The 17,584-nt window shown below is 27.0% G+C and overlaps 1 protein-coding gene across 4 annotated transcripts in view; it reads left to right on the top strand.

The window, feature by feature from the left end:
- Positions 1-15,476, top strand: part of LOC126906514 (metabotropic glutamate receptor 2) — a 161,839-nt gene extending 146,363 nt beyond the window's left edge. For all 4 annotated transcript variants that reach the window (XM_050687060.1, XM_050687062.1, XM_050687063.1 and 1 more), the window contains 3 exons: positions 1,327-1,478; positions 2,169-2,322; positions 14,027-15,476. In XM_050687060.1, the coding sequence (XP_050543017.1) occupies positions 1,327-1,478; positions 2,169-2,322; positions 14,027-14,121 (401 nt within the window). In that variant the 3' untranslated portion in view covers positions 14,122-15,476. The remainder of the gene's footprint in view (positions 1-1,326; positions 1,479-2,168; positions 2,323-14,026) is intronic.
- Positions 15,477-17,584: the final 2,108 nt, after the last annotated feature.

Here is a 17,584-nt window from a genome sequence, read left to right as displayed (position 1 = left end):
TAATTATTAACAATGAAAATCGCAAAAACCATTTTGCATACTTTATACACCTTTTACGAATAAAACATAACTTATTTTACATAGAAATTACAATATTACTTTATTGATATGAACGAATATAATCTTTATAAAATAAAACCATACAAATCAAAAACAAAAATAGTTAGTGAAAATTATTATTCCTTGAAAAAAATATTTTCATTAAGCTCTTGTATTACCTGAATTTTAAATATATAAATAGCCAATAACGTTGAAATATATAGCTAAAACCTCAGCTAATTCAGTTCAATTTACAAAAAATCTTAATTATCTATGTGGTTTCATCACATAGACTATTAAGATTAAACTCGACTCTTTGTAATAAATATTAGTTTTATTTATACGACGTACGTATGTGTCCCTTATTGATTTTTTAGTTTTTAAATGCAACTAAGTCGAATTATTTAAATAGAAACCAAGCGTAAAAGTTGTCTTAATCATTTTTAAGAGAAACTGAAGTAATAAAATCTATATAGTCTCTAAATCGTTTAAGTCATACTTGCAAACATCTTCTGTTGACTTATTTTATATAAGCCAATTCCTAAAAACACGAAATTGTGTACTATTGTGTTGTTTTTGATCCACGATTATTTACAACAAAGTTTTCAAGCTAAAAAACAATTCCAAGAACATTTTCTACTTTAAAACTCGACAAAGTTTACGTCTTACCAATGGAGAATGTATTGAACCCAATCAATTGCTTGGGTATTGGAATTCGTCGATCAAACATTTTTTTAAACTTTGATGAAATTACTTAGATATCCAACTGCATACTGTTATTGACACGATAATCAGAATATTTGAGGAATTAGTTTTCCAAAATTAATTGAAAATAATAAGGAATTTTTTTTTTATATTTCTTTCGAAAAATCGTTTTTTAGTCCAATCTCAAAATCGACTCTAAAATTGTATACTACATATCAATTAGTTTTAATGTAATACAATATTAACTTTATAGACTATGTATGAAGTCAACATTGTTTTATGTTAATCTACGACTAATAAGAACGTGTATTATTATATCACTAAAATTCATATCACAAGACAAAATTAATTAAAAATAAATGATTTAATAAAAACTCAAATTGAAATTTATACTATACTGCAAAAAATGTCAAGTATAACTCAACGGCATTTTTTATAATTACTTTTAGAAAATTAAATTAATAAGTAAAATGTTTATGTAGTGATTTACTGGCCTAGAAAATTGAAGTTTGTGTTTGTAATAGCTCAAATTGAATGACACTATTATTATGATTTATAATCATGTAAATTATTTTATTTTAGGTTTCACTATGTACACAACATGCGTTATATGGCTGGCTTTTGTGCCGTTGTACTTCGGAACGGGTAACCATACTCCACTGAGGATAACGACCATGTCAGTCACCATCAGTTTGTCTGCCAGCGTCACTATTGTTTGTCTTTTCTCGCCTAAGGTACTTAATCAATCAATTATACTTGACGACACATGATATGAAAAGTGCTGAAATACAAATAACTAGTTCATTTTAACTTAATGGACGCTCGTAGAAGTAGAAAACTTTGTGGCGCACAAAAGGGAAGAGAATTATATTTGCCAGGGGTAACTTTCGAAGGATTGTTTGCCGTTAAACAATACTCCAGTTATCTATTTATTTTTAAACATAATGAAACAGTGTATAATGGTAATGAAGAGAAACGACCGGCAGGGTTTAAAATGATAAAAGTTACCGTCCACTAAAGTTTCGCCGGTTACTCGAGATATTGCCGCTTTTTCCACGGCACAAAAATAAAAATCATTTCTAATTTGGTGCGCTGCGGCGTCTCGTTTCCCAAGATATCCGGCCGAATAATTCGATTTGGTTACCACTTGGGGGGGGGGACCGCCGAAAAGCAGTAAAATATAATTCCTAAAGGGTCGGCGAAAGCGCACGAGGAAAAATCAAAAATAATAGTGTTCCCGCCGCTTTCAGCTGTGACGCGGGTAAAGATTGATTAAAATTACACTTTATGCGTGCACTTTAATCGGCGCGCGGGACGGTTTGAATTATCGGCACTGGCGAAACTTCGTTAGGCTCAACTTTCAAATAGATTATGCAATAAACAGCTGCAGGTGTTTGTTACGTCAACCGCATTTTCTGTTATAGCTGTACATTATCCTGTGCCACCCCGAACGCAACGTGCGCCAAAGTATGATGCCCAACATGAGGTTGACCGGCACCAAAACGTTCACGACTACCAACACCAACGCCGTGGCAGCCAACAATTCGTTGAGGAGACACAGTTCGTTAACTTATAAAGGTAATTTCGAACTGTCCGCCAGTTTTAGCTCGACGCGACTGTCGATAATCTTAAAAAACCGCGCAGCCCAAAAAAAGTAAACGGAACACATTTGAAATATTCATTAATCGCCGCCCAAATACATTTATTCGGCACAATTTGATCGCGTCCTCGTTCCGATGGGATTTGTGGTACTCGTTGTAAAGCTTGTCACCGGAACTATTCAATTCATAACACTCGGACCAAACGCATGCCGAGCAAATATGAATGAAGAACTCGGCCAAAGGTTTTAATGTTTTCCGGGTGTGCGTTTGCATGCGCTTTTTGGGGTTATCGTGACAAATCTGATAGGCTTTTATTTAATTATAACCGAGTATTTCGTACAATGAGCGTGTATATATCATGTACCTTTGCTGGCAGATTGTGTACGTACGACAACAATAATACCGCAGCTCACGCACGTATGCAAAACGGGGTTTTTTTTTTGTCTTGTAACATATTAATTACCAGTTGCCACTGAACCGGAGTTGTAAAAAATGTCCGTGGGACTATAAATCGCACGCATTAGTTATTAGAGTACCGCCATTTACCTGCGTATTAACAACGGCCAATATTCGAGTAACAATAATATTGCGAAACCATGTTAAAGGGGTTAATGGATTTGTTATGAAAAAATGGGCAGTGCGCACAAATCGGTTAAACGGTGTCAATGTTATAGAAATTATATTTTATCGCGACAACAGCCTAATTAGAGTTTACGTGAACAAAAACCGTTTTAATTTTTATTTAAATTAATGAATAGACCATAAATGACAGCTCTAATGTAAACAACAATGTCACTTATTTTTAAAATATCCGTACTCAAAGATATGATTTTTTTCAACTTGATTATATCCCGAAAATTTCCACTGGCTTAAGTAGAATACCATTAACCAAAGAGTTTTCAAAGAAAAGACAGTATTTAGACAAAGTCATTTAAAGTTGATACGGAAATACTAGTGCTAACAAAGTTTTGACCACATGACTATTTTCCTATCAATGTTTAAGCACGCAACCAATAATTAACATTGGGAATTCGAAGTTTGTTTCAATACTATCGCGAGTATTGACAAAATCGCGAAAAAGTTTCTGCCGTCTATTTGAATTGTTCGTCTTAAATTTCATGTTGAACTTGATAAAAATTAGTTCAAAAACAAATTACACAGGGTAAAACCTGCTCATTATGTGCTATATAAAAATAGTCACTTTTATTAGAAGAGTGTTAGTCGATATAGAAAGAAAAGAAGTTGATATAGAGAATAAAAAACTAATAAAAACTTAAAATCACATTCACATAGATACATCGACCCTCTAAAGTTCATAACCCNAACAAAGTTTTGACCACATGACTATTTTCCTATCAATGTTTAAGCACGCAACCAATAATTAACATTGGGAATTCGAAGTTTGTCTCAATACTATCGCGAGTATTGACAAAATCGCGAAAAAGTTTCTGCCGTCTATTTGAATTGTTCGTCTTAAATTTCATGTTGAACTTGATAAAAATTAGTTCAAAAACAAATTACACAGGGTAAAACCTGCTCATTTTGTGCTATATAAAAATAGTCACTTTTATTAGAAGAGTGTTAGACGATATAGAAAGAAAAGAAGTTGATATAGAGAATAAAAAACTAATAAAAACTTAAAATCACATACACATTAGTCACAAAAATACATCGACCCTCTAAAGTTCATAACCCTCTGGATTTATCAATTTACACTTAATCATGCAAACATTTTCTCTGAAGTAATTTTACTAGAGAAATATCCTTTTCACAATTAAAACATGATTTCTGATTTCATTTATTTATTTATTAGACCTTATTGATTATATTTTTCAAGATATAATATTTTTACAGTAATTTTTGACATGGAGTATTAATTCAGCATATTTTTCAACAATTTATAATTTTGTGCGTTACCTGTATTTTAAAAAAAAAACTTCATTAATTGTAACAAGATGAAATCTTTTAGTAGCCATATAATCATAAAAAAATTAATTAACTATGATTTCGAAATTATAAATGTTAAGATAACGTAAAATAATTTAATTGAATTGAATCTTAGAAATTTGTTAAAAATTAAAACTTGACACAAATCATTTATTTATAAATGGTACTTTTCAACGAGAGCTACACCTTAACTAATATTTTTAAGAACAAAAAAAATAAAATCATTTCAATAAAAAATNGTTACCTGTATTTTAAAAAAAAAACTTCATTAATTGTAACAAGATGAAATCTTTTAGTAGCCATATAATCATAAAAAAATTAATTAACTATGATTTCGAAATTATAAATGTTAAGATAACGTAAAATAATTTAATTGAATTGAATCTTAGAAATTTGTTAAAAATTAAAACTTTTCACAAATCATTTATTTATAAATGGTACTTTTAAACGAGAGCTACACCTTAACTAATATTTTTAAGAACAAAAAAAATAAAATCATTTCATAAAAAGTGTGCACGTTTATTTCTGAGGATACCTTTTTGAGCACATCAAAATAAACAGTCAGTCAACAAGTAACGAAAACTTCCACATTAGTTAAATTAATTAAAATCTGATAAGTATAAAATTATAGATCAAAAGTTCAATGAAAGGTAGTTTCGTGGAAAGACTAATGATATCTTTTTGTTTACTGGTAGTTTACTAATACGAAAACGTTATTGGGAATTTAGCTTAATTAAAAGCTCTGTGCAAAAACATGATAAAAAATGTTCAGCAATCTGAAAACTAGACATTCTTAATATATATCCTTAGCTACCGCCAAATTAAAAAATTCTATATTATGTAAAATTATTAATTGTAACTATTTTTTTCTTGAATAGATGTATTTTTGATTTTTTCACAGACTAACAATTTTAAACATTATTTTATTTATTTGGAAATTCTATATAATCACGATTATTACATACCATTTAATTGCCCAAATTTTCAAAAAAAGTCAATTTTCACAATCATGTTGAAAAAAATTTATCAGTGAAGTTTTATGAAAACTTTTATTGGTAAAGAGGTAGGGTTATTAGAGTATTATTAATAAAAAATTTTATGATGAAAGTGGTGGATATTTGATTACCCTTTTACACGCCTATAGAAGACATTCTTACATAATTGACCTTTAGATAGTATTATGATAAATTATGTAAGAATGTCATAATAAACTTCAACATTGAAGATGATATTTTTTTTTATTTTATAAGTTTTTTATTTACTCGAAATAAGTTTGCTTGTAGTTTCCCACAAAGTTGTATAAGTCTAGTAGAGTTCAAATTTTTCTTCGGAAAATTTTACTGGTAAACAAAAACTTTTAACCATCGGAGATAAAATTATATTTTTTTAAATAAATAAATTACGCAAAATTAACTATTTGATGAAAATTAGTATTTTATTTTAAAGACATAGAAAATATCGTATAATGCATTTTTCAAACTCAATCGAATAAATATTCAATTATATAGTACTCTAAATGTATACAAATGAAAATGTCAATTGTTACTAAATGGACTATGTTATGAGATACATTTTTTAAAGTGGGATGATTGCTTTATGTTATTATATTATTGAATTACAGGATTTTCTAATTCTTGAAATGATATTATCTAATGAAAAAAACTGTATCATCCTTGATGAATTCAATACTAGTTTCGAATAAAAATAAGGTCAAGAAATATCCTTTTAGAATCATATTTAACTTGTTGAATAAACTTTGAGAAATGTTATTTAAGTAAGAAGAACTTATAAGTGCCTTTTGTCCATATATATAGAATTCTTAAGTGAACTTCATAATTTTAACTTTTATCTTGACTTAATAGTTCAAATTTGAAAAATTTTTACATTGTTACATATAATAAATATGTTTTTTTATTAAAAAGTTTTTAAATCAAATATTTTATTTAGTTTGGTTAGACGAGGAAATGATAATAATTTTTAAGAACTAGTATAGTATTTCAAATGCAACTATATTGTGTTATTGCAATAATGACTTTAAAAACATAATTATTTTTCTTAAGGTTTGGTTGGTTGTTCTCGATTTTTCTGGGTTATCTATTAACTGTCAATTCTTTTGCTTTAAAAATAGTAAAAGAACACCTATTCTATTTTATACGAAACATTATTATTAAGAAATGATAAATTAACTTGGATTTTTTTCTTAGTTGTACCTTGATAGTTTCGACCTATGTATTTCATATTGAACTACTAACATGTTCAAAATTTGAGATAAAAAAACTGAGCTTTATTTATTTTGAACAAATTATATTTCAAACATTTAGTTAAAAGATACAAATCTAATTACCCTGATTTTAATCCTTTCTGTAAAATAAACTTAACCTTTAACAGGCAAGTGGCCGGAGCATGTTTTAATATACATTTAAATTTACCTTTCATACATAAAAATACATTTTTATCTATGAACAAACATTTATAAATTAAAAAAAGGTATTAAAGAATGATAAAAGTGAATAAAAATCTATTTGGTCATCCATGACCCGCCTGGTCTCTTGTAGTAAGATTTTAGCCTTGCCTGTAAAGGGTTACTGTAGAGTGGACCAATTTTAATGATTAGTACGTCAAAAGAATACGGATTTAATCTAGTTGAACTAATGGTTGTTAAAAATTGTAAAATATCTCTTAAATTTCAGAAATTTAGAAAAATATCTCAAATCTACAATACCTTAAAAAATGGCATTTCCGAAATTTCTTTTTTGCATTTAAAAACTGCTATAACTTTTTTCAAAATACTGTTCCTAATGAAATTTTAATACAATAATTTAGTGACATTAAGTTATCTTTTGATATACTTTTTGAGAAATTTCAATGTAAAATCTAAGTACACATAGACTTTGAAAGGAAGTTTCTTTCATAGCCTTCCTGTAGAGTATCTATACAAAGTGATCGATTTATTGTTGACTAATGTATTTTTACTAATATGATAATTGTTTTAAATTTTTTTTTTTATTTATAAGTTTTTATTTTATAAGTAGTTAAATGTATTTTAGGTCTATGTCTTATCCCTTATATTATAATTTTCAAGATATCTCTTTTTTTTTTTTAATTAATTAACAATTATAATAAAATAATATTAAATTGATTATTAACTTAAAATTTTCAATTTTAATTAGTGATTGAAATAAAAAATATAAATGTGTCATGTGTATCGCCAATGTAGTTAACAATGAGAATATTGGGGATGTACAATGAGACAATAGTTTAATATTAAGTAAAAAAGTGACCAATAATAAATTATGAATTTGTTTTATTTAAATAATGTTGAACTCATCGCATTATAAAAATGTGAATTATCTAAAAAAAAACTTTAAACTTAGGTTGATCATTCATTCTTTGAAATAGAAGTTTCAGATTTCATGTTACTTGACTTATCGAAAAAATATATCTACATCGCCCGAAACTAAAAAGGAAAATTGGGTTGTCATGTCAAGACTTATGAGTATCTCAATTATTATTACTAAAGGTGTACGCAGTTTTATTTATAGAACACATCACGTTCCTTTTATTTTTCGGTCACGTCGTTTTTAACCTTCTTAACATAACTTTGACGAGACAGAGTGCTGTTTCATTTGCTATATAAAAAAAAACTAGGTCGATCGAGTTGTAACAACGACACCATTTCATAATCTTTTTCATACTTACGAGTTATATCAAACGTTTTCCACTCTGTCGATTTTTTTCATTTTTATGTCAATCATAATTGTACAAATCTCGTTTTCACCAAAGTTAGGCCAAATATAATAATACTTCTATTTTTATATTGTAGCAATCCGTTTGCACCGGCGATAGTAACTAAGTTGTTGTGCTAAATCAAAAGTATTATTCTTCAGATAAATTTCGTGAACATCATTCACTTTTTTTTCACAAAAAGTTGATTTATAATTTATCTATCTTATTACTATAAATCAGTATTACTAAAAAAATACTCAGGCCAAAAAACTCATTGAGTTTTTCAACTCGAAAAAATCCAATAAAATGTGTCGAATATTTAGAAAAGTTGGTAAAAATTTTGATGTTCTTCTTTGTACTTCTAGTTCACTGCCATTAAGGGAGTACTAGTTAAACTTTTATGAGCTCAGTGACATCTACTTGAAGTTTTTTTTAGTGACGAGTGTTGGGGAGATTTTTATTTTTCTATTTACTGGCTTCCATAAATCTCTCGCTGAGACAGAAAAGAAAAATTTGCTATAGATGTCCACTACTACTAGAGTTAAGTACAGTATACCAATATTTTATTTTAAACTTCAGTGTTGGTTTTGAAATCGTAAATGATTTTACAAAATAAAGGTTCAATATGTTAGCTAATTCACGGGAAAATAAAAGGAGTTGAAAGTAGATGATGACATTGTGGAAGTACAAGGTGATTTTTTTAATGCTAGTAACTCGATTTAAAATAATAATTATGTTAAGAAAACTATATGAGGATTTCTTTTCAATTTATGAACAATATGTATTTATCGATTTATCAGTTATTAATTGCTTTTTTATTCATGCCTTATACATTAAAAAGGTATCAATTTTATTTGTTTAAATGACAACATCCATATTTATCTAGCCTTTAAATAAAAAATAATCTATTCAAGAAAATGACTGATTGATATCAAATTCTGGACCAATACTATAGTAATAATTAACATATTTGTACCTAAGTGGAGGAATGATGAAGTAGAAAAATATCTGCGCCTTTCCTTCAGTCAAAAATTAAAATGGTAATATNCAATACTATAGTAATAATTAACATATTTGTACCTAAGTGGAGGAATGATGAAGTAGAAAAATATCTGCGCCTTTCCTTCAGTCTATAAATTAAAATGGTAATAACTTTCGAAATAATGAGTCAACAAAAGTTTTAAGTTTATTCATCTTTGTCATAGAATTATGATATAGTAGCTAAGAAAATCTGTTCGTATTAGGAAGGATATCCTCAAAACTATAATCTCAGTAACAACATATTACTTAGTTTTTCAGTAAATTAATAAAAATTTGTATATAATTATAAGGTAAGGGATGAATCAAAAAAGTATAAAAAACCGATGAATCGAGAAATATATGAAATAAAAAAGACCCAAAACAATATTCTTAATATAATAACTATTGTAAGAGAAATCTAATAGATGTCATTAAAAGAAATACACTGTATAAATTATATACCTGTGGTACTCTTACAGAAAATTTTATCGAAATCAAATTAATTTTGAATCTCATAAAGTGTTTTCATTCTTTATTTTTGATCTTCCTTGGAATAACTGCAGAAAGTTATCAAATATTAAAACATTTTTAAGGCCTTGTACAATTATTATACTTAAAACAGTTTTCTTGAAAAACTCTCAACCCACTGGGCTTTTTCAAAACAGAAAAAACGTTTTTTCAACAACCCCGCTTTAAATTAATTTCATTAATATAATATCTTAGTTACCATTTTATATAAAACAGAAAAAGAGCGATGAAAACTTTATATTTTAGCGGGAAACTGTTTTCTGTCATTGTTAAATACTACCATTAGAACAAATTAGTTTTACATTTGTTTTAGGTTTGAAAATACTAAAACTTAAATAAATGAATATTTTACTGTAACATGTGCTTAAGTTTACATTTTTTTCACTCAAAAAATCTTCACTTTAATTTATATTTAAAACAAGTATAGAGTAAATAAGGAAATTAACATTTATTTAACAAATTAAAATTCAAGCTTCCGCCTACAATAAAATCAAATACTCTCTTAGAATTTAATGACTGAGATATGTTCGTTCCAGGTAATTTAGCAAAAATAATTTGAAAAACTCGTAGCGTCCACTAAAAACTATCTACAATGAATTACAAAGACCTTACATGATTATTGAATGAGGTTTACTTTATGGATCCATGAAATAAAATAATAATACTTTAGTTAAAATAAATAATTACTATTTATCTAATACAAAAATACAACGTAGAATAAATTGTCTTACAATACATCTTACTGAACCTGAATATTAATAATAGACTAAAATCATATAAATACCACAATGTATGTTTATAATAAAATAGAAAAGTATAAGCAAAATACGGTTGAACAATTTACAAAATTACAATATAACTTATCTAATCCTATTCAGCACTTAACATAATTAGAGAATAAATAATGTAAATCACAAATACATAAAATGATAGTGTTACTACAAATTATTAATTACTATTTCAATAACAATTATTCTTAAAAAATATAAAACTATTTGTGGGATTTAATAAAAAATTGCACTAGAACTTTTTAAAGATGGTGGTAATGAATACTGAACGTGATACACAAAACTTTAGTAAAGACTCAAATATAAACGTCTAGAAACTTACACAAAGTTGACGTACAATTTTTGTTGTGATAGCATTTTATACTGTGTAATCAATATATACATACATTTTATTTATGTTACTTCCAATCTAGTCCACCTCAATGTCTTTATCTTTGAACAACCACGAGTATCATCACTTCGCCCTACAGTGCAATGATCCTTGTAATTTTACGAGCCATTGAATACTGCGACCGTAGGCACTTCATCAATGCGTCCAACGAGTACCTGAAAAGTACGACCATAGTACCTGAACCCGGAAAATTTTAGAAAAAACAAGACAAATTACATGGTATACGTGAAATGGAAAACTGTCCGAAATAACAAAGGGCAATTTGAAAAATGTAACCATAATCTTTGCATTTATTTTTAAAAGTATTATTATTCTAAATAATGTTTGCCATTTAATTCAACTTTTTACACTCTTTATGGACTTAAGAGTTGTTATCTTTAAAACAGTGTAACGATTTGTAATGTGACGAATAAATGCTCAAATAAACATAAAAAAGACTTTAATCATTTTTCTCACATTTTATCTTTGATAAGATGACTTTACAAAAGCGGTCGTCTAACTAAAAGTTTTGAGAATTTATATTTTTTATCAGGTCTGAACTATTATTCTTTCCAGCTAATAAAACTAAGTTCAAGTTAGACAAATTCCTTTTAGACACAGTAATATCTCACAAAATAAATACAATACTAAAAATCATTGTTGGATTTTTTTGGTTATTTATATTGTTTTATTTATTAATTACTTTTTAGTGTCATCCCTTATAATATAAACGGGCGTTAACTTAATATTTTTGAATGATAACATACATACTTAACTATTTTACAGAACAGAAAATAGTATAAGCAAGAAAATGACGGTTTGATAACTACTTTTAAGCCACTACTTTCAAAGTTATTAAACTTTTTTATACTTTAGCTGAAAGAGGAATGTGGACGAGAAATTTCAATGATATAGAGATGTTTTAAGCTATAAAAGTAAATTTGTAAGTTGTGCACTCAAAATAAATTTTTAATTCTTTTTAATACTTTAAATTGCTTAAAAAGAATATTTTACCGTAGTATAAAATATACTCGTATTATAAATTAAAACTTTTTTTTAATGTGTTTGTTTATTTGTAATCATCACTAAAATATTCATTTTTCCAGTATATTGTAAATAAAAAATCAACTTTAAAGTATATATATATATAATAAATATTTTATATCATAAATATATCAGAGTGTATACAACATATTCTGACTAGTCCTATAATTTTTTATCAACTTAACATTTTGCAATACTAATTTATTTTTTATATTTTGTTATACTTTTTGACCATAAGAATTAATAATTTTTCTTTATTCTATAGAATAAAATATTTTTTTTTTAATTCACGAAAAATATAAAATATTTAAGGTAATGCATATAAAAAATGGTGAAAAATTATGTACAGTAATTAGATTTCTACAAAATTAAAAAATTATAAAAAATTGAACTTTTACATTTAATTGATGTAATTAATCTTTGGCTTATATTGCAAACAAATGGACAAAAGAGAACTCAATACATAAATATAACTCGTAAATTTTACTGAAAAAACATTTTTAGTATAAATATCGGCGGTTCTCCTTTAGTCTTCATTTTAAAAACGTTCAAATTTATAAACAAGGTGTTTCTAATTTTTTTAATTTTTTATTATGTTATTATTTAAAAAAAAAGAATTCCCGTTAAAGGAAATTAAATTTTAAGTTTTTTGACTCTGAAGGGATAAAAAAATTACTTAACAACACATTATTATAGAGTTTGGTAAACCTAATATTTTTTCTCTTTACAAAAATTTAAAATTCTCAAATTTTTCTGGAAAAATGAGCGTTTTACAAAATTTGGATTATTTGTATATTACTAAAAAACAATTTCTTTCCCAATATTTTATTTATTTTGCGAATAGTTGAGTGGGTTTTGATTAACGGATTACACTGAATAATTGAGATTCTCTTGAGGGTAATTTTTTTTATATATATTTTTAATGCGAGAATTTTTTTTCTGCACTCATTTTACATTTTAACCAAGAATATTATAAATTAGTAACTATAAATCAACCCATGTACGATTACATCGAGTGTTAATATCTTACTAGTACATTGCTAAAAAACGCAAAATCGACAGTGCATTTTATAAATGGTGCGTTTTATTTTTTTTCGATTATCTTAAAGACCAAAATCCATAAGAGGGCGGCTTCACTACTACGTTTTACCTTCTAAAAATCCCATTATTGACGGCCGGTGATTTTGTGGTTAAACGACTTAGTAGCGTCTAAAAAAAACGATTTACATATATAGGTAACAGCCGTTAGTAAATCGATTCTACCGCGAATATAAATGACGTGCATAGTTAACGTAAGTGTGCTGTAGAAACACATTCCCATCTCTTGTTGGTTCATTTGGAGAAAAATGTGTCGTCGATAGCAGTAAAGAAATTGGTCGAAAGGAAGTTTGGCTCGAACGGCACAAATTAGTTTAGGTGAATTGTTTTTAGTTGTCGACTGCAATCTAATTTCTTTGTATGAATGGCGTATTTCAATTGGCGGCATCAATTTTTCTCTTGCATTAAAAAACAATTTTACAACGACCCAAGTTTATAGTTTTAAAAATTTAATTTTAAATTAAGAAACTTAGTATCGCGTATATTATTGAACACTTAAATACATTTCCATTTTTATTTTTTCTACCTGCTTCGACAAATTTCCAAAAAATTTCAATAACTAATATCATTATTTAAAAGCATAAAAAATATTTTATTATATCACTTTTTCTCTAGAATAAATAATAATTTATTGTATAGCCGATTATTACTAATGTGAAATCTATTCGATCACAAGTGTCTAACGGTAATAGATTTTTTTTTTTATTCTGTCTAACGCTTACAGTAGTGCTGAATAAAATTTGTTTTCTTCACAAACGATTAAATCTGAACTATCAAAACAACTGCCTCCAACTATCTCGAGTGTATTGACCAGAAAGCTATTAGTTACAAACAAAGTACCGAAGACAAAGCAATTAATCGAAACGATAATCAACTTTTTGTGCTATCGACTAACAAAAATAAAGTGTTTTTTTCGAATTGATTAACCACAATGTTGTTATTTTATGGCTAAATGCATATTTCTGGCAATAGACTTATTGTTTTCCGAGTAGGTTCGTTTGATTAGCAATATCGACTGCAAAAGATTAACCGAAAAAACAATTAGTATTACATGTTTAGCCATTGACGATTTTAGTTTTGTATAACTTATTGTTTATAATAATACTGTTGTTATTTCCCAAGCAAACAAATAATACTTAATACGGTTAATATATTTTCAGACTCTAGTACGGACATGCAAATGATTTTAGAGAACCGGAAACATCTGACCGATCAAGAAGTCCAAACCGAAGAGACAAGAATACGAGAGTCGTAATAGTAATAATCAGCGATCATTGTTTTTGTTTTTATTTGTTACTGTTATTCATCAATACGTATAATATAAGCGTACTATATGTGCATATATAAAATATAAAAAAGCTATATACCCGTGTAAAAAGACTGAAACGAATGTTGTTACCCCGAGAAGAATTCCAATCGTATGGCATAAAAATATTATGACGCTCATCATGTTAAAAGCTTTTTGTGATGTCAATAAGTTGTATAGTCGGTTACCACAAGATATCAATAACCAAAAAAAAATATTTGTGCAGCCCAAACAAATGAAATGTGTATCGCTTTCTAGTTTACTTTTATTCACGTCATATTCCAATTGTTAAAATAAGGTTCACTCAAAACTTAAAAAAACAACAAACACTACAATAATAAGTTTCAACCAGGGCCGGATTTAGGAATGTAGAGGACCTGGGATCCATCAAAAATAATTTTCCTCGCTTTGCTCAGAATATTGATAAATTTTTTTTTTTTTTGGGTAATATATTTCATATATATATAATGAAATAAATAACACGATATCCTAGCCAAAAAAATGGCTCTTAATAAACCTGACTACCTAAAATGAAATCTATACATTTTTAACAATTTAATCGGCGCATGTTACCGTTGTCAGTTGTATAAAAAACAACTATTCTACTTCAATAATAAAATATGAAGTAAAAAAAAAGTTAACCCTAACAACACTAATAAAATTTAAAATAAATCTCTAGTAATATTTAAAAATACATTAATCAAATTTACGTACTCAACCAAAGAATAATTAAATTATAAGTACCTAGTGCATGATTATGCAATTAGTTTGTAATGGTTAAAAAAATATATGAGTACTAGAAAAAATACCAAATAAAGTCAAATAATTTACTAAATAAAAAATAGACTTCATATAAACTTAATTTAACCCGAATGTATAAAAAGATGTACTTCAATAGAAAAAATTGCACCGTTTCTCTTAATTTCAAATGTGACACTTTCCGATATCCAATAAGTAAATTAAATATTGATTACGTGCAGACAATCAAGCAAGTTTTCTGGAAATACAGAGATAATGATGAAAATAAAAAATAAAAACAACTTCGGTATTAAATATTTTTGGTGGGTCAACTTGTTATCCGTCGGTTGTCATATTTAGACTGAGGACTGATATCTAATTTAATGCCAATACCGTCACTGCAATAATTTTCTGAGAAAAACGTATTCAAATTTTTTATTATAATTAATACGTTAAAATAAGACTCTCGCGATCATTTGCACGCAAAGAAAATATTAAAAAAAAATAGAATAATGAAGTTGAAGAATTGTAAACATAAGGTGCATCCCAATTCAATGTATAATGAAATTGCTNGACTGAGGACTGATATCTAATTTAATGCCAATACCGTCACTGCAATAATTTTCTGAGAAAAACGTATTCAAATTTTTTATTATTAATACTTTAAAATAAGACTCTCGCGATCATTTGCACGCAAAGAAAATATTTAAAAAAAAATAGAATAATGAAGTTGAAGAATTGTAAACATAAGGTGCATCCCAATTCAATGTATAATGAAATTGCATCGTAAAATTTACCTTCAATGATCTTTATGATATTTATTTATTTTTTAAATTTATAACTGCTTTGTCTTCTTCTTTTTAAAGCAATAGTAGCAATTGTCGATTCCTCCCTGCTTTGCTTTTTATTTCTTCGTGAGAATTACACTCTTGGTCCAATATTATTTGTTGTTCATACTCGATTCGATGTCTTTCCCTAGAAATGATATCTTCTTCGCAGTCTACTATAATTAGTCCCAGCAACTCGCCATGTCCAATCCGATTATTTCTTGTTTTCTGAATATCACTCCGTAGAATTGTTCTCTCAGACATTTTTTTTAATACTTCCTCGTTCGTTACCATATCCGTCCAACTCATTTTAAATATTCTTTTGTAACACTGCATTTCAAAAGCTTCAATCTACTCAGCTCTTCGTTGGCAATTTTCCACGTTTCGCTGTTATACAGCACTATACTCAATGCGTATGTCTTCAGAAGATTTTTTCTGGTAAGTATGCTGATATTTCTTGAAATAAAAAGATATCTTCTTTTTTTTTTTGTTAAAATCCTGCCATTTTTCTGCCATTTTCACTTGTAATGTTTCTCATGTATACGAACTCTTCTACTTCCTCTATTTATTGATAATTCCTTAGGTGTATTATGGTTTCTGCTTAACTTTTTCAAATTAACAATAATTAAATAGTATGAGGAATTTGAATATTAGCAATTTAGTAATAAAGTAATTTATGATTTAATTATGCAAGATTTATTCTATTAAACTAGAAAACTTCAAAGTTTCAATCGAATAAAATTTTACAGCTCAACATAGTATAGTTTGAAAACAATATTGATAGTTTTATGCATATATGATTTTTTTTATTTCTGAATCATCAATACGGGGGAGAACTATATCCATACAATTTATAGAGATAAATTGTATGGTTAATATCTATACACAATGTTTATATGTATACACCATAAAAAGAACTAGTTTTTAAAGACTAAAAAACTTAAAGCTTTTAAGTACTATTAAGGACTAGCTGAAATAATAGCGTGCAATCACCAAAAAAAATTTTACAATTTATTCGATTTTATTAGTACTATATTATAAAAAATAAGAAATGAATAAAATAATATGTAAATACTCCCTTGTACCACTTTCTAAATCCAGCCCTGGTTTTAGACTGTTCTAAAATTCATGTGATCCTTAATTTTGGTATAATATTTCAATCGTATTATATAAGTGTCCATCAAACATTAAACGATATTAATTTATCATCTATTTTATAGGTATCAAATTGTAGCAAAAATTATTTGTTAAACGTATGCCAATTGATAATTTAAAATAAATTTTATGAATATTTTAAATATAAGAAGATAATAATGAGCAGTTTAATTATTCATCAACATTTTTAAGATATTTGTATTTAGAATTTTATGTAATGTATAGATGTTATGAGATGAAATGTTGAAATTTAATAATTGTAAGTTATATTCCATACGTCAATGGTTATAAGTTTTAATATCAATATATAATTTAAATGATTTTACACGCAAGAGTAATTGACATTTAAGCAAATAAAGTATTTTTGTAAACGTGATAGTTTCATATTGTTTAATCTTTTAAGATATTGGTTTTCTTATTTTGTTTTTATGATGTTAATTTTTTTTAAAGTAATATAACTGTAATAATCATAAGGCAATTTTAATATCATAACGCATTATTTTTTACATCACATTAATTCCACAATTGTGTTGTAAGTAAATATAACTTGGTCTCTTTACGTCACCTTTATAGTATAACTGGTAATTTTAACGTTAAATTATTGACATTTATAACAATTATAAATAATACATTACAATGGTTTTCCATTAGGCATACCGGTAGCGTATTTTAAGAGAAGTCCGCTCTTCTCA

The sequence above is a fragment of the Daktulosphaira vitifoliae genome, unplaced genomic scaffold (assembly GCF_025091365.1).
Source record: "Daktulosphaira vitifoliae isolate Bord-2020 unplaced genomic scaffold, ASM2509136v1 Scaffold_5, whole genome shotgun sequence".
NCBI classification, from domain to species: domain Eukaryota; kingdom Metazoa; phylum Arthropoda; class Insecta; order Hemiptera; family Phylloxeridae; genus Daktulosphaira; species Daktulosphaira vitifoliae.
The sequence above is the reverse complement of the archived record's forward strand: the minus strand, read 5'-3'. Positions and strand labels throughout refer to the sequence as shown.